Below are 26786 nucleotides of genomic sequence, written 5' to 3' on the forward strand. Positions count from 1 at the left end.
CCCGCCCCCCCCCGCCGGGGCGGCCGTGGGGAGGGCGGGAACCACCGCCCCTCAGCGGGGCGTGGGCGGCCGCCGGGTGTGGGGGCCTGTGTGCCGGCCGGGCCTGCCTCCCTCCCCCGGGGGTTGTCGGCGCCCTGCCTCAGGTGGCTGCCCCCCTACGGACGGGGGGGAAAGCTTGGGTTTCAGGGGGAGCAGCGTCGCGCAGCCCGGTGGTCCCTCCTCGAGCCGAGCGTCCTCCCCACAGGGGATGCTGGCTGGGACAGGTGCTATTAGGCTGCTCTCAACACGCTCTTCTTTGGAACCTCAGCAGAACCCACGCCAGCTGGCACTCCCATTTCAGTGGGAAACCTGTGGTAGAACTCCACCCCATACGCCTGTTTTTCTTCATGTGGTGCCTCCAGCAGCCCGTGAGGCACCAGGCCTCCCTGCGCTTCCCTCGCCGGACAGGGCCTTCTCCCGCTACTGCAGCACTGCATCGCTTATTGCCCTTCAACATCTGATCCAACCCCACCGCGAGGGTAACGAGGGTTTCTCTCTCCTGCAGCTATTCTGCTTCGTGATGAAAACCCAAGAGGAGACAAGAGATAACCTAACAGATAAGGGCGCGTAGCAAAAGTTAGATGTAATTTAATTACTACCTTGCAATCACAGAGGGATTCACACTTGTTTCTGCAAACATGACCTGTGGGAACGTCAGTACATGCATAGAGCAAAAGAGAGAACCAAAGCACAGACTGAAGTCCTCTCCATCCCTTTTGCTCCCTCTTCAGTTGAGGTGAGGGCACCAGGGCCCTCCTTATACCCGCTTTTCCTGGGGTATAACAGTGGAAATGGAGGAGCTTTCCTCTTAATGCGTTTCACACAGTGTCCAAGTTTATGGTCCCAGAAGTAAAATGATTCCCTTCTTGGAGCTCCACACAGTTCCACAGAAACTTCAGGTCAGAGCTGTACATTATTAGGAAACGGCATGTTTGTAGGCACCAGAGGGCTGGGGCAGCCGTAGCTGAAGGGAGGGACGGTCCTGGCCCTCCTGGTGATGGACATGTCTCTGTCAAAACCCCAAGACTAATAGAGGAACTGGAGCTTCCCCAGTCTTATCAGTGCATCCATGCTTGCACAGTGGGGAAGTTTTGCCTGTTGGTGACTCTTGGTTAGGTTTTGTCACCGGAGCTGGGCCTCAGGCATCATGTCACAGAGACCAATATTCTCCATGGTGATCCCTCCTGCAGGCAAACACAGATGGCCACTAGTAAAGTGACCATGAACCTGACACCATTATCCATTTGAATGGAAGAACAGCATGATTTTTGTTAAGTCATTGCTGTTTGATTATGTAATAAATAAGCAGCTCAGCAGTGAAAGGGAGCGGTAATTCATTGCACAAGCCTGCCATACCCTAGGCACACAGAAGCTGTACATAAGATGTCCTCTGCCAACAAAATAATTTCTCCTGCCATTAAAAAATCTGTTAGAAGACATTTCTCATTCCTCTGAGTGCCTGCCCTTAGTGTTATCAATTAATATGTAGAATATGATTGAAATAACCAGGGAGCTGCTAAAGTCCTGTGTACAGCTCCCATCAGTTAATATTTAAAATAGTGAAACAATAACTAGACATGATTTAGGGTTTAGGAACTAACTAGTAGACAATGGGGCTTTATGTTTATGTCAGAAAAGGTAACGGATTGTGGTCTGGTCAACAAACCTTGAAGAACTACTTGGAACTGCCAAGACAGAGTAAGAAGTAGCTAAAAGGTAATTCCTGCAGGGGGAGATCATGACCACCGACTCATGGACCACCTACTCAAATGATACCACCTACTCAAAAGAAGACAATGAAGGAAGAAGACAGAGTCTGCGCACAAATTTACATGAAAGGCAAAGAAGAAGGAACCAATCATTCAGGGAAATAATAATGAATATGTTTACTTAAGTATATAAATATGGGGATTATTGAGACAAAGGTGTGCTGTCTTGAGACAGGCACCCATTCATGCACATGAATGAAATTAATTTGAAAATACCTCAACTCTGTGTGTTATTGGCTTGCACATTGGGTAAACGAACCCTGTTTGAGGGACAACATTAGGAAAGATTTTGCAAAATTTTGGGCCATAAAAATAGAGAAAATTCATTTGAAGTTTCTTTTAGCAATTAAGAACAACATAGGCAGTCTGCTAACTCACAACCCAGAGACAGGCACATAGGAACCCAAAGCAGCATCACAAGATTTGAGTGCTACAACAGCCCCTCAAAGGCACCATGGAAAAAGAAACCCATTTCCTCATCCTACCATGGTTTTGCATGGTATACAGAGCACCCATGGAGACAAGAAGCAAGGTACAGGCTCATCCTGCTGCGTCTGGATAGGACTGCCACTCCCCATCGTTGCTCCACGGCACTGCGAGCACATAGCAGTATCGCAAAACCACACACTGCCACTGTACAGATAAGTGATAACGAACTAACGCAAGTGAGCGAGACACTATAAATTACATTCCTCCCTTTAGGAAAAGGAGATACTATTGCTAATTCTTTGCTTTTAAAATACTTGGAGGTTCTTACTGTGTTGCCACGCTAAAAGCCTTAAGTATATAGAGAAAGATCATAGCCGTACTTTCTCTTCTTTCCAGCAGTCAGCTCTCTTTGAAGCTTGAGGAGCACTGTCTTACACATCCTGAGAACTGCAGTACCTCGTGAAAGGAGAAACATGAGATGCAACGGGAGGACAGGTACAGCTGCCTCGCTAAGTGAAAGGCCAAATGCCACTGGAACAGGAGCGGCGAGGGGTGGCCAAAGGAAGGAGCCCACGGTTGCTCTCCCAAGGCCTGACTCACTTCTACGCCCAATAAAGCTACCTGCTTTCTAGACACAGCAGCAACGACTAGGCCTCGGATATCAGTGACTCACGGGCAGAACTCCCCCGTCAGGCTGGATACGGGCCAGGGAGCCCTGCCTGCCCGCCTGCTAGCCCTCCCTCCCCCAAGACCCGAACCCCTGCCGTTCCTCTACGGCTGCTGGCCCTTTAAATACCTGCCCGTGCTCGTTGGTTGGTTGGCTCACGGGCGCAGGCCAATCAGCTGTCTGTTTTAAGCCTGGCGGGAGGCGTTGTGTCAGCTAATAGCAGAAGCCGTTCTTGTTCCCAGGAGACGGGTGTAAACAGGCCGCTGGTGGGGTAAGGCGGATGGAGGCGGCCGGTGAGGCCCGGAGCGCGGCCCCGGCCGGTGAGGAGCCTCGCGCCAAGGCCCCGGGGGACCGCCGCTGCTCCTCGGCTGAGGAGGCTGCGCTGGAAGTGAGGTGGGGGCTGGCCGGGACAGCCTGCGCCCTTCGGGCCTCCACATATGCCACGCATTCCTGAGCCCCTCGGCCACGGCGGCGTGCCCGGTGTCCTGTCCTGTGCTCCCGGGGCCCAGCTCCTCTCACCCCGGGACAGCTCTATGCAGCCGTCAGAGAATAGGGCAGGTCTAACAGCGAAAGGAAGGGAGGCTGCTGTGCTGTGGGTTTGTGTTAGGGCGGTAGGTAGTTGGGGGGTGGGAAAAGGGAAGGAAGCACTTGCACTGCAGTATATAGCAGGGACTGAGCCTTTGGTGGATTTGGATAAAACTTAGGTTTTCTGCCCTTAGCACAGGGAGGTTCTGAAACAGGGAGTAAGCAGCCCTGACTAGTTTTAAGCTGGAGCTTGATGTTGTCTTTTCCTGTGTAGTGGTTCTGACAGCACACAATCCTGATGAACTCTCAGGGCATCCTTTTCATCTCAATACCCGGCCTCATGAACCCATACAGTTAATTTCTGTTCATGGCCACATCTGTCTTCTGTTCTACCCAGATTACTTCAGCCTCTGAAATTTACCTGGTTGTCCTGTACCTCCTAAACACCACTGTCATAATCTTCTGCCATGGCTCTTAATTTTCCTGGTATTCTAAGTCCTCACTCCTGCCGTTCTCTCTTAGCATCTTCACCTGCATGTCGGAGACTTTCAGATTTCCATTTCCCACAAACATAACCCACACTATGTATAGTAAAACACTTCTCTTCCAGAGGACTTGGTAATCCAAGAACTTGCTTTTTGGTTCTGAACAAATAGGAGCTGTAGATGAATTAAGCTTTTCCTGCCCCACCTTGATTGAGACTTTCACAGCAATCTAGGATGTTTAGATATTTTTTTCTGTGTAATGGGACAGATGTTTAAACTTCCTTGCCTATTGTATTTCAGCTGTTTCATCAATGTTTATGGCTAGTACGGGACATAGATCCATAATTATAGGTGCAGCACTTCTTAGTGGAAAGAAAATTATTTGTTCTAGTAAGTTTTTCTAGTAATAGGGGAAACAGGCTTCAGCCTTAATCAGTCTGATACTGGCAGGGTAAAAAATATACCATCTGAAGCATGTAATTGCTATTCAGAGGAGGTCCCTTGTGCAAACTGGTGTTACCTGGAAGAGCTGTGACCCAGGTTTTCTGCTTTGTGAAAACACCATTATAGAATGAAAATGTTGGGCAAAATAATAAAAAAAAGAGTTTAAGCCCTTTTGAATGTGAAGCAAAGCCTATTCCCATAAAATAGAAAAGTTTAAAGTTTGCCTTTCTTATAAATTAATGTTAGCAGTAGTCATATATACATCAGTTTTAGAAGAAAATGACAAAAATTATTTTGCAGTGGGCAATGGAATTACGTGTTTTGTGTCTTCAGAAAACAGAACTTTGACACAACTCATGGTTTCATATAATCTGTTTTGTATGAACTAGCATTTTTCAGTGACAAAATGCTCTCTAAGGAAATTTCCAAGCAACTCTAATTACTTTGCGCCATCTACATTTCACCAGCTGGCAAAGTTTGACTGAAATACTTCTGACACAATGTTTATACAGAACTGGAGGCAGACACAGCATGGAAAATGTGAGTGAGCCATGGCTAATTACCTGACTCAGTGTGTACTGCACCAGTCATAGCTGACATCAGATAACAGCCTGAATACTTGTCCCCTTAAGCCTTTACAGGTTGTATAAGGATGACAAATTGCACTGTCATCCCATTAATTTATCCCTGCATACACATTTTTCTAGATTTCATTTTATCCCTGTGAACAGAAGTTAAAAACACTTCATTTCCACTGATTCAGATCTAGTGTTGGAGAAAAGCATAGAGCTGGTCCTGTGAGCAGGTTCATAAAGGTTGTCTTATGTGCCATGGCATGTCATATACATCTAGTTCTTGTGTAAAAGGTCCAGAAAAACATTCATCAGCTGAAATGTCTCCTCTTTGTTGCCATGGTATTCAGTTCATCTGCACAAGCACATGGTCAGTGTGCTCCTGCTCCCCTCTGGCTTCACTTACTCCTCTGGTGTGTACTGAGAGAGGCCAAGAGCAGAAACTACTCAGAAAAGGTAATGAGAAGTTATTGCTGGACAAATATCTTAAAGACTAGTCATTTTAAAACATTCCTAACTGTGAGAGTGCTGAGGCTGTAGTACAATCTTCTAGTAAGAGCACAGAGGATCAGCAGCTGATCTTATGACTTGTTTACGTACATGAAAGGAACATAAAAACACTGCTTGCAATTGCAGAGGATAAAGATCTCTTCCAGTCAAATCCTTTTATTTGGAGGAAGAGAAGAGATAGAAAGTTTCTGAATAGAAATTAGAAGAGAAGGTGCTAATGGCAGTGTTGTACGCAGAGGATATCTGTTACACTGCTGAAACTTTTCTGCCATGGTACTACCAGGCTAAGCTGTGGCTCAGTCAGATATCTTCACTTAATAGTAAATGCAAATCCCTTTGATAAGAGGACCCTGATGTTTATCCACACACTTTCTGAAGGGTGAAAACATCTGCAGGCAGTTATGAATTTTTTGATGTATTTTAAGTTCATAAGCTGACTCCTCTTCGGCAGTTTATTTCAGTCCTTGTGTAACACATGATATTTAGGTTCCAAAGTTTTACCATGTTAAGGTACTGGTATCTTTAAAGCAGAACAGTCCTCCTGGGTGGGTTCATATAAACAGAAGCCATGCCTTTGTAGTCTTTATTTTATGGGGATGAGATGAACTATAAAAGTGTAAAAAGGTTAAGCAAACACAACTGGGTCCTAAATACGGATTGTACCTGTGTAATTCTTTCAGAATAAAGGTATCCTCTACTACTATGATATATGAGTACAAAAACAGAGCCTGTGAACTGGCTAACTTTATTTTTAGTGAAAACCAAAAGAAATATAGTCATCTCTCCATGTTCTTATGACAGTCATTTGTGCTCCATCAGCATAAGATTGACCCTGTGTTTCTGGAAACACTGAACTAGTAATTCCTATAATACTAGATCCTGAAGTTATTCTCGTTTTGCAACATTGGTATGAGGATGAGTCTAACAAATCCCAAGCATTAGTTCAGTGTAACTTAGGCTACAACATTCCCTTTATCACAGTATTTTGCGAAATATCTGTCTTTGATTAATGTTTTAACATTCAGTTGCTCTTTCTTAAGTTGGGTTCAGGGATTTTCAAAGAAGAACTTTGGCTTTATCAACAATCAAACTGTCTGCTACCCTTGTGGCAATTACATTCTCTTCCTGAACATTGAAACAAAGAAGACGACAGTGCTGCAGTGTCAGACTGGCCAGGTGGGAGCCTTTGCAGCGAATAGGAACAGTCAAGTGCTCGCCTTTTCAGACCGGAAGCTGAATCCCGTCATATATATCTACACTTTTCCAGAACTGAATAAACTGACAGAATTAAAAGGTAGCGATCTGGTAACCCTCCCTGTCACCAGTCATTAAACCAATACTTAAATCATCCAGTTTCTGAAGGGTTTTTTTGATAAGACTTGAAAAACAGTGTGACAGGAAACTGTCTCATGACAAGATGCATGGAAAGCAGTGGAAGGAATTTTCCACTGCCCTACTTTTAGTTAGGCTCAAGCTAGGGAGGAATATGACAATACAAAATGGAGCTGTTTTAAAGGGAAAACAAATGGAATGAAATGGAATTAATTTTAGGAAAATGTAGTCAGAATAACAAAAAAAATCATACTGCAGTAGGCTCCCAAGCAGAATGCTGAAAGCCACATTGAGAAATCTGAGATGTGAGAGGAATGAGGGTTCTTGCAGTTAAGCTTTGGAGTCTGGGATCTAACGTATATTTTTGCCTGCCTATCCTACTTGCTTATTTCATGTATAGGAATGAAATTATAACTGCAAAGGATTTCAGGGTACTTGAGGAAAAAATACTTTACAAACTCAAGTTATTATTGAAAAAAATTGAAAAAATTCCAAGCAGTGATACATAGGGAACATATTTATGATCAGATCAAAACAATCTGGAGTGAGGCAAAGGAAATGGGGGCCTGAAGAATGTCTTTGAGGAGTTAAAGTGGATATAAAGGAGCTGAGAAGAGTACTCTTGTCTGTGATAATATACAGTAAAGTCTGGGGCAATTAAGGACCATGTTCTTTATTTTTACATTTCAGGTAATGCTCAGCTGGACTACACCTTACTTGCATTTAGTTTCACAGGCCCATATGTAGCCAGTTACTCTTCAATCCCAGAATTTGTTCTTTCAGTATGGTAAGAGTAAAAAAAGATTCTCTAATACCATTTACATTTAATTCATATGTTTATTTTCTAGCATTAGTAGCCACTAGTCAGAATGACTGTTACTTTGCTACAGCTATCTTCTACCTTCTTCAAAATTTTGTGTTTTGTAGTACTTCTAAATTCTTCAGCATCAGTTAATTATCTGTTCACGATTGGAAGTTTAGTACCATGCTGTTTGTGAAAGTAAGTTGCCTGCTGGAAAGAAGAAAAGCGTTCTAAAGCTGATTTCTACTTTTTTGTCCCCCTCGATCGTTCAGTGGTCCTCTTAATTACTTGTGTTTGATCTTAGTTCTGTCTTACAGTTTTGCTCAGTGATTACACTACCATGGGTCACCGGGTTAGATCATAATTTTCTGCTCATTGTCATGAAAAGAAGTATTATATAATATGATGCAGATACAGAAGTTAGAATATTTAATTTTTCTAATTGTTCTCTAAAAATATAGTCCTGGTCTTGCTCCATTGCCAGCAAGCTTCCATTGACCGTGGAGTCTGAGCACTTCTTCAAAACAAATGGGGAGGGTGGAGTAGGCGGAAGGCAAGCAAGGACATGTAAGGAATATTCTGTATACTGCCAATTTAATGATGACCTTTTCTTGTACAATGTTTAGTGAAGAGGCAGAAATTCCTGTAACTTCATAATTTTAGTAATGGTAGTAGATACTATTACAGATGCCTCTTTTTTATCCCTTATGAAGAAGAATAATGTTTGCTGTGAACTCTGATCGTACACAGTAGTTCAGGATGTCTGTGTGTATACCACAGTAGAAAACAACAAGACAGCCTCACTGGCCTGAAGAGCTTACATGCTTGTCACTTACAGCACAAATAACACACATGGTCTAATATGTTCATTGTGTGCACTTAAACACCATCTTGAAAGACTTCTCTAGATTATTCTTAAAAATGGAAATAATCTAGAAATGTTTAACTGCTTTAAAGTAGTGGCAGTTTCCAAGGCCAAACAATTTAAACCTATTTGAGTCAGCATGAACACAGCTATCAGCTGCTAATTGTCATAAAAGAGCCATCCTAGGTTCCCGTCAGAAAGAATTTAGTAACAAAATAAAATTACCTTACAATATTAAACTTAGAATTTATAATAACTTGAACAGAGGTGTGTGAATTTACTGAGATCAGGACCTTCATTTTTTGCAATTGGATTATATTGTGCATTCATTGTAGAAATGTGTGTGTACAGATGAAAGAAATCTCAACGTTTAGCATTCTTAATGTGTCATTACAATATGATGATTGCACAGTTCCTGTATTTTAAGCAAATAGTTTGGAATCAGAGGTATAAGAGATGTTTTGAAAGTTATGTCAGTCTCAAAATATAGAAAGCTTATGGATAACTAAAAGCTGCCTTTCATCTGAGATATTTTTTCCCTAGATCTTTATTCTTTTCTGTTCAAAGGAGAGGCTTAATGCTCAGATACATGTACCATATAGTTTCAGATCTTAATAAATTATCTACTATAAAAGAGCGTTGGCACTATCTGTTAGGTACGAGATGAGAACATGCTGACAGGACTTTAGAGACAGCGCTACACTGATATCTTTTAAAGTCAGAATTGCAGCTTATAGCGTTCTGTAATTTTACTGAGTGTTACTGTGTGTGTGTGTGAATACTTCTCATTTTTTGCATATGCTGTCAATATTAACCAGTGTCTTGCATCCTGATCTGTTTTGTGAGTGAATTATTACAGGCCACAACAACGAGATTATACTAAATCCATTTATAGCAGTGTATGCATTTTAGGTTTTTTTCCTCTCAGCACTAATGACAAATACTAATTTAGATTAAGTCAGATATATTGTCCAAGAAATTAAGGATCAGTTTTAACCATTTTCTTCAAATGATGTTAATCAGTTCTTAGACAGCACCTAAAAATGCAAATACAGTCAAGAATTAATCTGGGTAGTGGAGAAATATGGAAATTAGATGGTGAGAACATAAAATAGGTTACACTAGACAAAAGAAAAGTCAGTGGGAAGCAGATTCCCAGGCTTGTGTCAGCTATACATTACAGCCCCACACAAATTCTGCCCTGTTTCATGCTCAAGTTAGTTAATACAGCCATAGCTTCTATGGCTGCATTCACAACACAATTACTGTATTACCTAAGTAATTCATCCATAGATAATCACAGGCTGACTGTGTTTTATTTCCTAATTATAATACCTTCCAACTGCAAGCCTGCAAGCATTATAATAATTATTTTATGGATTGGAAAAGCAAGGGTGAGCTCTGGGGTGCTGAAGAGTTAATTGTTTGGGCCCATTCAAGTGATCTGTGATGGAACTGATGAGAAAAAAATCCATGTCTCTTGACTCTTTTCCATGACTCCTGCCTTTTCACAAAAGGAAGTGCATGATAATGCTTCTAAAATGTCAGTTTTCAAAATTATTTTACTGTTCAATCTTTTTGTAGCAGTAATAATTTGATCTGTGGCTAATTAACCACCTCCTTTTCATTCTCAAGAGGACCTAACATGTTTGACAGCAGAAATTTTTTGTCAGTGACAAAGTATTTGTTTTCCAAACTTGATCTTGAATGTCAGTCATAATCACATCCAGATATATTTTGCTTGAATGTTTTTGACTTATTGAATGCATTTGATTTTCTTTTACTCTCCTTAATGAAGGAACTGGCAAGAAAATATCCTCCTGTGCAGTGAGACTCAGCCAGGAGTAACAGCAACCTCTTTAACTTTTAATCCTATGAATTGGCAACAGCTGTGTTTTGTTAATGAGAGCTCCCTTACTATCTGGCATATTGAAAGGAATAATGATGAGCATCACCTTAAGCAAAAGTAAGTGGAACACCCTTCAGGTTAACAGAAAAATCTAGAGGTATAGTTTAATAACTAAGACTAACAGCCTACATCTGTTTGCAGAGAATTTAATCCAATTTAGTTCACCTAGCAATTGCAGTCAGTAATTGCTAAATCACAAGCAGTGTGAACCTATCTAGTCAATCAAGTTAATTGAATTTATTATTTCATTTCTTAGTATTCACATGTCCAGATTATGCACATCATGAAGCTAATACTAATCAGCTGCTTTGGCAGCCTCTATCAAAACTTGCATGACTGAATTAAGGTGGTGCCTGGACTGCTTTCCTGTAAGTGGCTATGTTGAGCACTGCTTTTGTAGCTATGAAACCACCGAATTTTGATCAAGTTGCTTCCTAGTAAGCATAGTTAAACAATATGTTGTTGTAATCACAAATTGTACCAAAAGCAGTATCAGTTTTCTTTGTGATTTCCAGCTTATGTGGCCAATTTACAGATCCAGAGGGGGTGGCTCTGTCAATGCGATTCACTGAGCACAGCAAACCTAGAATTTATTTATGCTAAAATGTTTTTTGAGGCTGGTATAAAAGTAGTATGTATCATTCAAGCTGGAGTCCTTGAAGTATAACACCTATGCTGTTTCAGCAGCAGCTACTCTACAATTCCCAAGTGTGTTTAATCTTGTTAACTGTGAATATAACCAACATAATGCCACTGACAGTTATACTAGTGAAAGTGTAGACAAGGCCTTAATTTGCCATCTGAAAAGAATACTGAAGGGTTTTTTGCCTTTTGTCATTATAGAGTACACATGTGAAAATACATATATACTCCTTTTTCCTCACTTTTCATTCCATTCAGTAGAGGTTAAACATCCACTGACAATTGTTTATTTTACATAATTTTTTTCCAAGTCATAAATCAACATAGTTTGTAAGCTTTAGAATCCTCAACTTCTGCATTAACAGCCACTCACACACCGATTACCAGAGTGCAACAAGCAAATACTACTACTAATTTTTCATCATCATTAAGCCTTCTCCAGATAAACATTAAACATGAATCCTCACAGCATATGAAAGTTAGGTGTGTGTCTTTATTAATCCTGGTTAATAAGGAAACAGTAACATAGAAGAGTTGTTTATACAAGGCAACAAGAGAAGACTCTGAGCTAGAACATGGCAATCTGTTTCTGCCGGTTAGGAACATTCCTCTTTTGTAGTAGAATTACTGTTACCTTTCAGTGAAATGGTATGTGCCATGTAGAATGATTGTCTACAAAAATCCTCCATTACTTTTGGGGAAGTAAAGCCCATTAACTGAGTTGGTGTCTCAAAGTTTTGAAAAAATGCTTCTCAGTTTTGTATCAGCATTTACTATTCATAGTATTTCTTCTCCTCAGACAGTGTCTTTTCCTTTTCCACAGCCCTGTGAAACTCCCTGATGGACAAGGGTCTGTGAGTCCTCGTAAGGATTTGTTTTTCCCAGTTTCTCATAGTGAAGATCCATATCATGGCCCTGATTTGCCAGTTTCAGCCATTGCTGGACTGGTAGGAGATGAAGCAGAAACATTCATGGTAGTTACTGATTTTCTTCCTTTTTACTATTCCAAGTCATTATACTTTTTATGCAAATAGGTGTTAATAAATTAATAATTTTAATGTCTGTTAAACAGGTACAACCCAGTAAACAGATCTGTTGTCTCAACAGTATATTTGAAATCCATTTTGACAGTAGACTTAGAAGGCATGCTGCTACTTCACAGTGCAGTACAATGTAGAGATTTCTAATACAGGTCCCAGCATAGTAATATATCTGTGCAGTGGAGGTACTAATCTGTATCCCAGAAGTAGTATAAGCATGTCAGCATTTAACTATGCCCAAGCTAATATGACCTGCTGAAACCTTGAAAAACTATTCCCATGCTAAACTGATAGTAACCTTCAGGTATCCTTACTTCACTTTGGGATTTGTTTTCTTTTTGACTCTGAAAATGTCTCAAGCTATAGAAACATTGAAGGCTTTATTCCAGACGGCAACTCCTGCTTCTGAAATACATTCCCATAACACTGTCAGTGTTGGACCTGCCCATTTGTCTCACTTGTATTTGATCATTTACTTGTTAGCCTCCCTTGAGATGCCTCTTTTGAGAGGCTTCAAAAGTGTTCTCATTTTGTTTGAAATTTACTTTGACGTGACTACCAACTAGAAAGTATCTGCCAGTGTGAAAACATTTAACTTGCAAATCTGGGATTCTCTTCTAAGATTAAGACCATTGATTTCAATTTGGTGGCTTGTGATATATATGAGACAAAAAAACTACCATGCAGAAGATGATACTGGCATTATACTATGTCTTTTCAATGGACAAATGTGAGTTCTGTAATATCAGGTTAGTATACCACAGGTTTCTGCCATAAACTTTTATTATAAAGCAGAATAAAAAATAAAAATAGGGAATGATGTTTTCCTGACCTCATCCTCTTTTCATGGCTTCATGCATTCAGATTCGCAGAGGTTTTTTAACTGTGTAACTGCTGATGCCCTTGGTTTCCAGGACAATCAATAACAACAAACAAACATCCTCTACTGATTCTGATTATACGTGAACTGCTTATATTTCAGATCATTTAGAACATGGAAAATTAAGATAATATATGCTTATCAGGGGCATTGCCTTTTTCTTCTGCCTTACTGCCTCTTACATTATGTGCAGATGATGAACTGCAAAACCCACTTTGTTCTTTAGTCTATGAAGTGAATTACGAGAGGTATTGGGGAAAAAAATAACTGCCATATTAGGTCTGTGAGGCTTACTAGAATTTGTCTGTCTTTGAATGGATGCTATTCCATTCAGGAATGGTAGGTTCTTATGCTTGGACTTGCAGAACTACATCATGAACTTTCCCACACGGAAAAGTTTGTGCTTTCAACCATACTAGATACCACTATAGGGTCTTTGCATTCCCAACTGCCTTCAGAAAAACCTAGATTTCTCTTTAGCACCTTCAGGGTGATTGTGTTCTCCTTATACATAGAAATATTCCTGGAGTAAGAGTAGATTGTTCTACCAGTCTTTGACAAAGATTTCCTTTTCTTTCAAATTACATGGTAAATATTTTGACAGTTATTTACTCTCCAAATTCCCTAGATGGGTGTATTTTGGTTGTGAATACTGACAAGATAGTGAACATCAGATTATTTTGAAATGAAAGTATTTTGCAGAAATACAAGCTGTTGTTGTTCCTTTTGTTGTGGTGGTGGTATGTTGTTTCCTGTGTACTAAAATGTGAGGTGCTACACTCACAGTTTAGCACTGGGAGGCACTGAATCAATTTCTGGCATATTTTCACCTTGCTCCAGACTATGGTAGCCAAGTAATTTTTTGCAGGACTTGCATTTATTGTGCCTTACAGCATTAATTCTCCCCTCCACGGATGGGGATTGCACATATGCTCCTTCTCTAACCTAGCAGAAAAACTGAGCCACTAGTAGATCATCTTATAATTGCATGCATATGTCTTGTCAGGTTAAGCACTCCCTTCTAGCACCCCAATATGGAACATACCATTTTGGCAAAGCAACTCCTGCACAAGGTGATCAGAATATACTTGCTAGAGAAGATACTTTGAAATATTGTTTTATCAAGACCCTTATTTTGAAAAGTGTCTAAGGCATCAACTTTGGGAGAGATTGAAATGGCTGAACTTGCTGAGTTCCTCAGATATCCAGATCTCTTCAGACTACAGTTGCTGTAGTGGACCAGGCTGTCCAAAATAGAGGTGCTATAACTACCATTCTTCACTGTCTTTATAAATCGACAGACTGCTGTGGCAGATGTATCCATGGTTACTTTCACTGGTGATTTGTATACCATTACAAATGTCCATGAACAGTTATCTGACTCTGGCCTAAAATCCATGCCTCAACATTTGTAAATACCTTGGAGTTACTTTCCTCTCTACTATCATCAATGCTTTTTCAATTAGTAAGAGACAACCTGCTTCTCCTGTGGTGGTTAATGACGTGTGTTCAGTTGAATGCAGCGGGAATAGTATCATGGCTTGCTGAAGCTCTCCCTTTCTCCGCAGAATTCAACAGAAGGATTTTTGTTCTTTATCACTAAATCTGAGATCAGTGTTTTTCACATTGATGGAAGCACCCAAAGTGGAGAACCATTTATTTAGACTATTATTTAAAGGACTTGTCCTCAGCCTGTAGTCCGTGGTCCTTGGAGGCTGTAGCCCACTTCTAAGGAATGTGTGAGTGGCAAGTAAGAAAAGCAACGCCATTGTGCGTGCACTTGTTTGCTGCTTTGAAATGTGTTAGGGTTCCATACTCAAGAACAAGCTACTGAGGCTGGGTATGTACCAAAGTAACCACAACGGGGCAGCAGAGTGAAAGGAATTGAAATGTTTTACAGCTTTCAATCCTTTTCTTTCTTGAGTTAAATTCAGTTTCTTTTCAATATTTCTTACTGTTGGGACCTGAGTTTTCTGAATATGTTTTACCATGACAAGCCCACTTGACTCCACTTCATCCCCAGTGCCAATTTTATTCCATTGTCTTTTTATAAAGCTTTTCATGACAAGGATCCATCATGGATTTTTTTTTTTTTCCCCTGAAGAGGTGCCACTCAAACGGGAAAGAAGTTCAGAAGAAGACAGCATTATTATTAGCATGCACCACAGTACCAATGCACAGTTCAAGAAGCAACCTGGTTTGGGATTTACATAATCTCATCCTAGGATTAGCATATTTTATCTAGTTTATGTGTAAAGACAGTCATGACAGCAGGTACAAAGGAACATTATAGAAGTTGTCTTTACACAGGAAGCTTCTGATTCACAGTAGTTCAGTTACAACCTTTCCAAAGATTTGTGATGTTCAAGCCTCATAAAATCAATGAAAATGCCTATATTAAATGTTTCTCTGGGTGATATAAAGCCCCATTTATTATAGATTTATTACTTTTAGTCCTATTTGATTTATAAAGTAAATATTAATATACTTTATTTCTGTAACATTTCCCCCCTGAGAAATTAAAAATGCTTTGTAAGCATAAATAGAGAGTAAGTTACTTACCCAGAATCATATAGCAAGTCCTTGGCATATTTTACTAATGAAATCTAGGTACTTATGAATCTCTGTCCTATGTTTTCATCGCAAGTCCATCTGTATTTCCTCTTTTTATAGAACCTTTAGTGAGGCAGCAGGTGTTTTATAGAATTATAGACTCTTCTTTTTTTTCATCCATCATATTGTTTAGTGTTCCTCATCACTTCTGTTGACATGCATGGTTCTTTGAGTCTTTTCTTTAAAATGTCCTCCCAAAGTTTTCTTGTGTTTTGTTCCCCTCTCCCCCTCCCCAGATTCTCTTCAATGTGGTGCTTTCTGTTGTGGTATTTATATGACCCCAGTTACTGTTGTATCTGAACAGGTCACTGTCTTTAATAGTATCTGGTGGAGAAGTTCTGTTCTTCCTCTTTTATGGATGATGGATTTATGAGATTTATTTTAGTGAAATTAAATTCAAGGCACATGGGAAGTCTGTGGCAGGGATATTTCTAGAACTAATTTGCAGATGACACAAAGGTTGACAGAGCTGTTTTACAGAGCAATTTCGATTATATGATAAGATAAACTATTCAAACAAAATGTGTTTTAGTACTGCCAAGTATGCAAGACCACATGTGCAGGTTATGTCTACAAAGCGGAAGACTATTCTGAAAAGCAGTTTGAAAAGCATTTGTCAGGGTGAGGTCATAGTGGGTAACTGTTTCAGTTTGGGCTTCCAGTGCTATTCTGACGTAAAAAAAAAAAAAAAAATCTAGGGGCTCAGTATGTTTAATTTTATCATAATTTTATCATTAAAAAATTGGGATATGACCTGGTTATGGTGGGTCACTATCTTTGTAAGGCTAGGCAAGATACTGGAGGGATTTCCAAGCTAGAGGACAAAATAACAGATGCAAGTGCTGGAGAATAAATCCAGACAAATTCAAATTTAAAAATACATGGTTTTTCAATGAAAATATAATTCATCATTTAAACAAGCTTCTAGGGAGAGAGGCAAGTTCTCCACCGCTATCTCCAGACATAAACTTTTCTGGAAAATGTTCTTGCTTCTCAAGTTACTAGCCTCAGTGAAGGAATGACTGAATAAAATAAGGCAGATGTGATACAAGTGGTCAGACTCTATGAGGTAACGATTTTTTTTTGCCTTAAAATTTTGGTAACTGCTTGTACAGGTATTTGTCAATTGTTGATTGAACTTGTTTATTTTTGTGCTGAAGCCTAGAAATTATATTAAGCCTTCAGTGCATCCTACTGCCCACTGCTGGACTGCAACCTCAGAAATTTACGTGGGCTGTAAAGAAGGATATGTTTTGGCAATTGATGCTGAGACATGCAGTGTTTCTGTTCTTCAACAAAAACCTCTGCCCGGTAAGAAACAGCAATGTTGTGTGTTTTATTGAAGTAGGGAGGAAAGTGGATAGGTGAAAGGTTTTTTTGCTTTCATCTGTTCTCTTATTGTGTATCTTACACAATAGAAATTGTAAAGCTATATTGTAGAACCATATTTCTTTTATTGGTATGATAAACATTTGAGAATATCTTTTGAACTTCTGTGTGGGTTTCTTTAGCACCCAATAACTGGCTTTCATTTTTCTTTGGCAAAAAAGCAAAAAAGCTCTAAACACATCAAAACTGATAAAATTAATAATAGTGCCAGAAGCCCAGATCTTATTAACCAGCCCTACTAGATTAATATTAAACTATTAATTTACCAGCTATACACAGTCTTTATACTATTAGTTAAGTACCAATAATGTATTTTATTTTGCATGAAATATTGGATTGTCCTCATTTGGTGTGTTAGATAATTTTAGAACAGATCTTTGAAGACTCATGATGAGTCTTCAAACGACAAAACTGAATTTAATGTAATGTTGCTTAATAGAATTCCTTAAAATCAGCTATTACATAAACTATTTTCTAATGAAAACATGGCTGTAAAGGCTATCAGCCTTTACTGCAGAAAGTATGAAGCACAGAGAGTGAACAGAAGATGTCTTTGGCTTCAAACAAAGAAATCTGCTTTTAGTTTATTCTAGAATGGGAGGACCTCAGATTGATTGCAACTTCCCGAGGCAATTTGTCTGCCCTATATATATTCCCACCTCTCTTTTTTTCATGGGGACCTTTGGCAGGCTAGTGACTGACTAAAGTTTCCTGGCAACAGCAGCCCATTCCATGCCTTCTTTTTTCTGGGAGTCCCAAGGTCTATCCTCTGCTACCTGCCACATGCTACCCTTCTGTGCCCATTCAGAGGGCTCCCAAGAGGGAGGACAGTGAGACACAGCCAGCATAAAGTGTTCTGGCAATGGCAACCTGTACCCTATTGTCTTTGCACAGCTGGAAGGTGTGAGTCCTACTGTGCACATGAAGTTTGCTGATTCAGTCAGGTCTAAGAGGAGTACTGGAATATGCTTCTCCCTAGCACTAGAACTGGGCATTATCATGTCATAGACCAGCATAGAACTGTTTTTCTAATAAACACTGCATCAGTGTTAACAGACAGGCTGGTGATAATCTGGTTTTCTTCTTTTGCCATGTAATACATTATTTTTTAAGCTGCAGCAAGTATCCCTGACTTTCCCAAAGTACTCTTATCTGTGTTCAGTTGATAGTTAACACAGAAATGGAAAGCTGCTCTTAAAAAAAAACCCCAACAAACCAGCATTATTTCTCTGTTTTTGAAATTATCAGAGTGTTAAGTTTACCAGATCAAGTGTTGGAAGTCATCAACAAATTAAAAGATGAGGTGTGACAAGAAATATCTTTGCCAGTTCGGTAGAAGGCAACAGAATATTTACCATTTGGGCTTTTCCTTGGCCTGTATATTCTTCTTTGAGCCCTGTACTAAAACTATGTAACAAAATTGTCTGTATTCATATTGTACTGAAGCTTCTGCTTAACTTAAAACATACTGCAATCTGTATCTATTTAGCAGAATGCATAAGTGCATGTCCAACTTCAAGCACATGCTAAATTCCTGTTATGGTATTGCAAAAAGAATCATAAGCAGCCACAACATTTCACCTGGGCATTTTTTTCAGGCTGTCTGAAATTTCCTTCAGAAGTACATCAAATAAAAAAAATCATGGTTAGAAATAACAATTCCAGAACTTAGCACTAGAAGATAGATAAATCTGCATCTGTACCACTCTCCATGCAAAGCATTGCTATCTCCCTTTTACAGCTATAAGCTGAATCACAGAAAGATTGTGCCTGCTCAGTTGCATAAATGACAGAAATGGTGGATATTGGGGAGGAGTGCACATTTTTATTCAGTATACTGAACCTGGCCTTTTGTTCAGTAGACTAGAATACAACTGACTTTATTGCAATATTAACATATAAACAATGTTGACGTCATAAATTGTTTTCTTTTGTGCAGAATACATGCGTAAAATATCGGATGTGGTGTCATATGTTCGTAGAGAAGTACAGAAAAAGAAAGGTATTTCCATGTTCAAATCAAGCTAAAAGATTTTTAGGCAGCACCAGTGATGTCTGGGGGTAATAATATGTGAGTACAGCTGGGAGCCGCTGGTTAGAAAAACTCAGCTCACACTGGCCTCTGTAAGACACATTGATGGCAATCTTTTATATGTTTACATGACAAATGATTAATAGCTTTTGTGCTAATAGACAGCCAAATTAATAGCCTCAGGAGAAACAGTGGCAGTGAAATAATTTCTGTTCATTCTAATTTAAATTGGAATAAGTGATGCTTGAATAGGTTCCCTAGTGCTTAGTTTTAGCAACTTTTTTTAGAACTGCAATCACTTGTAATTTAGGTGAGTTGTTAGGATTTGTGGGTTTGTTTCACACACTTTGTTTTGGGCTCCACAGTACAAAAAAGATTCACATAATAGACGAAGTTCAGCACATGGCCACAAATATTATTGCAGAGTCTAAGTACATGACATACAAAGATGGGCTAAGAGAACTATCTTTGTTCAGCCTGGAGAAGAGGAAGTGGGGGATTTTACTGTTGCTTCAGCTACCTAATGAAAGGTTACAGAGAAGATGGAACCAGACAGGCAAAGCACATAGTCTGCATCAACAGAAATTCTGGGTAGATACTAGGAAAAAAAATACTTTCACAGTGAAGTTAGTCAGACATTGGGACAAGTTGCCCAGAGAAGCTATGGAATGTCCATTCTTGGGTATATTCAGACCTCAGCTGGATATGACTCTGGACAACGTGATCTAGCTTTGAAGTTCATTCTGAGTTTGAAGTTGGCTCTGTGCTGAGCCAACTGAGGTTGGATCAGATGACTTCTAGGGTCCCTTCCAACCTAAATGACTATGATTCTGTTATTGACAAACTTTAATGTGGCTATTTAGCAGCCTTTACAAAATTGAATGATTTCTCAAATTGATTTCTCGTTCATCAGACCACAGTAGTACTGTCACTTCAGATTATGTATACCAACCTTCTCCTTCATTATCACAGCAAAAAGTCCAAAGAACATACAGTCCATGGAGCCTTTTTACTCACAAATAGTGTATCATCCCAGATTTGAAGTTGAGACATGTTGTTGCAATAAATTAAATTTGATATTTTATGTTGGTTTTGTGCTCTTAGGTGGCAAACCAAAGGATCTGCAAAAACCAGTTTTATTTGCCATGGCATTTTGTAACGAGGGACTGTACGCAGCTGGAAGTGTAAGGCATCCTTTATGGTTTTAACTTACTCTTATTGTGCGAAAATTGAAGAACATTCAAATGGAGTATATTTGCGGAGTTCACTGCAAATACAGGAGTTAGAAAAAAGTGGAGGGCTGCAGAACTGTAAAGGTCCTATCTGGTGTTGTATATATTTTCTTTGTTGGGAGAAAAATTGGGAGGGAGCAGGGTAGGAAGAGATTCCATTTTTGTAGTCAAAGAAGCAATAAAAGAGGACATTCCTATTTTTAACAAAAGACAAAGAGTATTCTAGAGGAACAGGAAAGAAGGATGGACAAAAAAATAGGAAAGGAGAGAAAATGGCCAAGAGGACTGCCAAATTGTTTTGTGCAAAATCTAACTCAATATTTAACCCAAATTGACAGTGTCGTTGTACATTACTGCTTAAGAGCAGGACAAATTCTTACTATGTCTCAAAAAACCCAATATGAAATCTAAAGTATTAACTGATGAGAGAGTCTGTTGTTATCAGACATGCTCTATTACAAGACTTATATTAAAGAACACCTTCATTTTTCAATAGATTTATTATCCAGGGTAAGAGTCCTCTGGATTTAAACACACTAAAGGCAAATGAGACCCTTAGTGATGGGATGCAGTTAAACACTGTTACTTTAGAGATTTTCAGTGGTCTTGCAGTTCAGTTTGCCAGAGTGGGCTAAGATAAATGAACTAGACCTCATGTGGATTTGTACTTTTCTGCACAGGAGGGCATCTTATTCTTTTATCACGTCAAAGGTCTGCAGTATGAGATGAAAATCTGTGCTGATATCTTACAACCCATATCGAGCCTCATATTCTCTCCTGATTACACCATACTTCTGCTTGTGACTGACCAGGTATAGCATTTGAGATAATAGTACTACATAATAGGATGTTCCTGCGATTCTATGTGTGTTTGCTGATACTATTAGTATGAAATGTCTGTAATGTAATCATACAAGTCAACAAATTGTATCAGAGGTGAATTTAGTCCATCTTGTGTTTTTAATGAAAGATTTGAAAGACTTCTAATGAAGCATAGAACAATTGCCTCCTATAGATGGTGGATTATAAATAAAGTACTTAATGCTGAGATTTCCCAACAGAAATATTTGTGTGTGTACAGTGGAGTACATGTTCAGGGTCCAGGTGTGTCCATGTCACATGGGACTTACTGAGCATGAGCTCTAGGCTTGATGTGTGCCTGCACAGTAAGAAAAATGTAGCTTGGGTACATCAGACCTACTGTGGCTATCCAGTAGGGTTGTTCTGTATGTGTACCCGGATTTGTCTGGCAAGTCCAAGATCCTTCTTTGACCAGCCTGATTTCCAGAAATCTTACACAAGGGTCACAAATCCTTGAATTCCACCTGTTCTTCCAGACTGTTAATCATTTAAATTGGCATTTTTAAAGCTCTTAAAATGTTTGTTTTTCTTTTGGGGGGGGGTGGGCAGGGGGAGAGAGAGAGTCAGGAGGTTCTGTATTCATGACAGCAGTGCAATGGTAACTTTGGTCACACTGTCTCTCTGATTTTATTCTCGTTTTGTAAAATGAGTAGAGAAGTTCTAAAATCTTTATCAATATTAGTTATGAATTGTTTCTAAGAGGCTTTGAGATCTTTAGATAAAACCATCTCTTAAAGCTTAAAATTTATGATTTGTGTTTTATGTTGGTTTAGAATATTTTTTGATTCCTGAAGTAACATGAAGTAGGGTGGGTTTTAATTATTTTATTAAAGCAATTTTGAGAAACAAAACTTCTTGAAAATGTGACTAGCTGGACCACTCTAAAATGAACTAACCTGATTTTCAGCTTGTGTAAATTGCTATAATCCACTAAATTCAGCTGAATTCTACTGGGCACTTTTTACCTCAGTTTAGAGTCAAATATAAAACTTTAAAGGGTGAAGCTCAGAAAGATGTGTATTTTTTTTCTTTTTGAAGTCTTTGAAAGCTTTTAATGAAAGGTTTCATAGCCCAGTGATGGATTATTTCTCTTTATTTGTCAGGGGGCAGTCTATACTTATAAACCTGCCCAGAGTGGAGAAGTTGTCAAACTCTTGGATGCATGCAGCAGTTGTTTTCTGGCAGCTGATTTTCTTACTCCAGGGAACAAGTACTGTGTGGTAAGAAATGGTATTCGTTCTTATATAGAATAGTGGCACTTTTCAGGTAACCAATACGTTGCCAAGGCACAAAATCAAAAGCCTTGCAGAGATTGGGTCTGTTCTGATATTTGTTACAGCCGTGTAACTTCTCATTAAGGAAGTAAATGGCATTAATTCAGGTATGGCCTATAAAAGGGTCAGAATTTTCTCTAGAATGCAGGGTGGATAATTCACAGACTGCTAAAATGTCATTGTATTTCTGCTGTTGGTTTGTGTGACTCACTATTGTTCAGGAACATAGCTGAGCAGGTGGATTCAATTAATAGAATAGATGTTGGAACAAGAAATTCCTACTGATCTTTTCAGCCTTCAGCACAAATTGGAACGGCCTGAGAGATGCCTCTGTCCTGGGTGTAGGGACAAAGAAGGCCTTACTCATGGATCTGTCCATTCTGAGAAATTCCTTGCTTTCCTCCTATGTCTTTGACTCTTGCAAGACATGTATTTTAGCCAGCAAGTCTGATTCATCTCCAGGCCATGAATTCTACAAGTAGCCAGCCTAGGAACCCTGTGGTCTTAATCAGTTAGGTTTGCTGAATCTGTTTATTTGTTGTTAGCATGGGAATGATAAATTTTACCTGACTGAATGAGTAATGTGAGGGTTGATTGATCTCTAGCCATACTTTACTGTGGAATTACAAAATTGCCTGGGTATAAGAAGAACTCAAGCGCCATTATGATATGCATCATTTTTCTTTCATGTGAGAAAACATGACCTCTCCTTAAGCCCTTTTCCATGCAAAGAAAATTATAAGCAGGTATTTCTATTGCTGGCTGAATGGTGGGAGTGCTAATATTGATCAAGCTTACATGTTTTGCCCTAGATTGTCTCATTCTGCTTAAAGACCATTCCTGTAGTTGCAGCAATTCACAAAAATTATTAAATGTTTCCCTTAGGCAGGTGTACCTTGCAGCAACTGGACTTAAAGGAAAAGCAACGTAATTGCAAGCAAAACTTAGTAACCCTTGATCTGCTATGCTCAGATGTTAGTTTAATTTATATTCTATAGCAGATCACTAGTCAATTCCAGACTGTTTGGTTATTCCACCCTCTTTTGACTATGTTTTTCTCTGTTCAACAGTCTGTAACAATTTCAGGTGAAGTACAAGTTTGGCTCCTGGAAGATGGAACTTGCCTCAGCAAGCTAAACATTGATATTGAGGTACACGTAACCAGGAGCTTATATAGTGCCTGATACTTAAAATTTTCTTTAATATTTTTCAATTCATAGCATAATATCCCACAGATTGGGATCAACCATTGCTGAGGAGAGCTCAATAGTGCCTTTGAACAACCCATGAAAGAGATTTAAAAAAGCTTATCTTTCAGAATGTTTCATTGAACTAATCATGTATTTAAGTCGGCCATAAAGCAGAAGAGACATTTCAGCTTAATGTCCTAGTGATGTGTCTTTAAGCACATATTTGTAAATAACTAAATTTTTATAATATTACTTTATTAATTTTTTTATGAGTGTCAGAACTGAAAGAAAATTTTCAAGTATATAAAAACTAAATGCCTTGACTGATCTGAAAACAGGTTTTAAGGAGTGAGTTGATTGATAGAAGTATTTCAAACTGTTAATGCTTTGTCTTGATTTAAGATGCATTCAAACCCTGAAGTCTGACACAGTAAGAAAAAAAAATCCCTTTCTATAACAGCTGCACACATAACAGTGCGCTCACTGTTTTATTCAGGTGGAACTTCTTTCACTTAAAATGTGGATAGTGGATGTGGTTTTTTTTTCTGAGGAGTGCAGAATTAGCTTTTGATATGGAGATACAGAGCATAGGTAAAATTCCTGTGATGTCTCTAAATTCCTTTCTTTGTTAAAAAAAAAGTTTTTTAGATAAACCACTTGGGATTTCTTCTCCAAATTTTAGGGACTTTTAAATAGTAAAAGAAATTGCATACTAATGTATAGTGTAATGTATAAAAAGATATGGAACTGTTAAGTATCTTTTACCTCTCAACCAGGCAACTGCTATGGCTTGCTGCCCCTCCTCCAACAGTGTTGCTGTAGGGACCAAAAGAGGTCAAATCTATTTCCTTGATGTTACCAAAGCTGAAGCTCCACGAGTTGTTCACAGAATTTTTCTTTCCAAATTTCCAGTGCTGTCTTTGCAGTAAGTATGTAGTAACAAGGGCAGGAATATTGTCAATTTTTTGCTTGAGTAATGCTGTTAGTTGAACAAAAAAAAAAGAAGTTTTTATTCTAAAAATAATGAAGTAAAATATTTTAACAGCTTCAATTTTTCCAACATATTCTGAATTGCTTGCAAGAGGAGTAGTAGCAGGTTTTATATGAGAGAAATATAATAAACCTGTATTTTAAGAAGGTTTAACTGGGCACTGAAGATACTGGTGTATAAGATCCTTTCTGACAGATCACCGTATGCAGTAGTTACGCACAATTCCATGTATCTGAATTTAGAGGGTTATTTCTCACTGAATATAAATTTGAGGTTTTGTGAAGTTAAATTTAAGCCTTTTGGTTATCCCTTCTTATATGGTGGATTTTTATTACTATTGTTAATTATTCATTTGCTTACAGTTCTGGGATTTACCAGTCCTCTTGTAGTTAACTCTAGTGATCTAAAAGGCTTTTTTTGTTTGTTTGGAGGTTTGGGGGTTTTTTTCCAATTATTGACAAATATGAGAGTAGTTTACTTCTAATTTTTTAAAAATAGAATGTATTTTGAACTGTTAAACTTTAAAATAAATCTACCTGTTATTTGGAGACTCAGATGTGATCTCTTTTCACAGTTACCTAAGGTAAAACATTAAAAATAGGTACAGAAGGCAGCTTATTCACAGTCAAATCAATGCAAAGACATGTCTGTTCAAAATAATATCAAAATCTGTATAGTAGTTTTATTTTTTAAAAACTCAACTTCAAAGAAAGATTTAATAAAGTTGTTAACATGGACTGCTGTGGCGTGTGACATTGACCACCCACTCAATTAGAAATTGCACTTATAGCACTGGGCTTTATATCAGGCTTTAACCCTGTAAACCTAGAAGCTGAAATTTCAGTTGCGTTTATGCTTTCAGTGAAGTCAGCAGAGTTATGGGAGTGGAATTATTTGACCCTTATTGACTGTATTGAACTGTTCTCTACTTGAATTTATATTTTACCTAGTTATGATCAGAGTGGCCAGTTCCTCATTGCTAGAGCTACAGAAGGACATATCTTTATTCTAGATGCCCGGCCTTCAAAATTATTCCAAGTTCTTGGATATGTAGGTAATATATGTAATAACATTAATTACATTGCGTTTTCACTATTAGCTGTATTTTAAGTATACTTGCTGGACAGACTAAGCCACTTTCCTTCATTCTACTTATTTTTTTGGAGGACTAAACATATTCTTCCCACCTATTTCCCAACCATATTTTGTCCTGGCCAATCTCTTTTTTTTCCTCTGTAATTTTAGTTAGTAAATGCACTAATATTACTTTTCTTCCAGGGCACACATAAGTCACAGGGAAGAGAATGGATTAGCTGACCAGCTGATCACAACTCCAGCTCAAAAGTAATCATGCTCGCAAAGAACTTAAGACCTTTGTGGCTCGCCATATGAGAATTTAGACTAAAAAACCTGTAGGTCATGATAGCTGCATGCAGTCTCCTGTTACAAATGTCCGCCCCAGCTATGTTTAACATGGGGACTTCTGGAATAGTCAGCTTTGCTGGTTGATACTGAAGAATAAAAAACGATGGACTTTTAATTCACAAAAAAATTCTACTGAAATTTGTAAATTTGTTTATGCAGTCTCTGACTTCCAATAACATTATACTTGCAGATCACATCTGTGCATATAGATCTTCATCATATTTTTTATAAAGGACATTATTTTATCATTTTAATTGGTTTGATAAATATAGAATTACATCTCTGTAGATAATTTTCAGAATTTGCCTGATCATGTTCTCATTGTCTGTCTGGCTTCTTAGAGGAGGGCTTTTCTGTGCTTTATTTGGCAGTTATCAGCAGACAGCCTCAAAATAGCTGCAATTCAAGCTGCATGTAAACTCAGATTTGAATGTTTAATATTAACACTCTGGTGCTTAGCATTCTCAGCACCTGATGCCTCAAGCTGAAGTTGTGTGTGTGCGGCATTTTCTGAAACAAGGTTGTGGCTTGTCTGACATTTTAATGCAAGTTCAAAACCGTGTGGTTGAGCTGAGATTTGTTCTCAACAGGGATCTCCTTTTGTTTCACATGGTATCTTAGTAAAAACAATTACCATGCTTCAGTAACAATTTGCACTGGTGTTCCCTAACTGCTTCAGTGTTGGCAGATGAAGTGCTGGATCTTTCTGTAGCTTCTGACTTCAAGAATGACTTAGTTGAAGTGGTGGTACTTCTTAAAGTAGCAGAGGTCCAGCGAGCAAGACTGGAAATTTTTTGTCTATCTTCAGCACTCACAACAGGTAAGAATTGAAATACACACTATGTGATGTTTTTCTAAGGCAAGAACGT

The 26786-nt window shown here is 38.8% G+C and overlaps 1 protein-coding gene across 1 annotated transcript in view; it reads left to right on the forward strand.

Moving 5' to 3' along the window:
- Positions 1-3184: 3184 nt before the first annotated feature.
- Positions 3185-26786, forward strand: part of CFAP43 (cilia and flagella associated protein 43) — a 50516-nt gene continuing 26914 nt past the window's right edge. Inside the window, exons 1-14 of the mRNA XM_010564992.1 lie at positions 3185-3297; positions 6481-6734; positions 7463-7559; positions 10238-10405; positions 11814-11964; positions 16684-16834; positions 18852-18914; positions 20049-20128; positions 20857-20988; positions 22141-22257; positions 23382-23462; positions 24278-24426; positions 25443-25546; positions 26597-26737. Coding sequence (XP_010563294.1) covers positions 3185-3297; positions 6481-6734; positions 7463-7559; positions 10238-10405; positions 11814-11964; positions 16684-16834; positions 18852-18914; positions 20049-20128; positions 20857-20988; positions 22141-22257; positions 23382-23462; positions 24278-24426; positions 25443-25546; positions 26597-26737 — 1801 coding nt within the window. The remainder of the gene's footprint in view (positions 3298-6480; positions 6735-7462; positions 7560-10237; positions 10406-11813; positions 11965-16683; positions 16835-18851; positions 18915-20048; positions 20129-20856; positions 20989-22140; positions 22258-23381; positions 23463-24277; positions 24427-25442; positions 25547-26596; positions 26738-26786) is intronic.

This window comes from Haliaeetus leucocephalus, unplaced genomic scaffold (assembly GCF_000737465.1).
Source record: "Haliaeetus leucocephalus isolate CR32 unplaced genomic scaffold, Haliaeetus_leucocephalus-4.0 Scaffold184, whole genome shotgun sequence".
In the NCBI taxonomy this organism is placed as follows: domain Eukaryota; kingdom Metazoa; phylum Chordata; class Aves; order Accipitriformes; family Accipitridae; genus Haliaeetus; species Haliaeetus leucocephalus.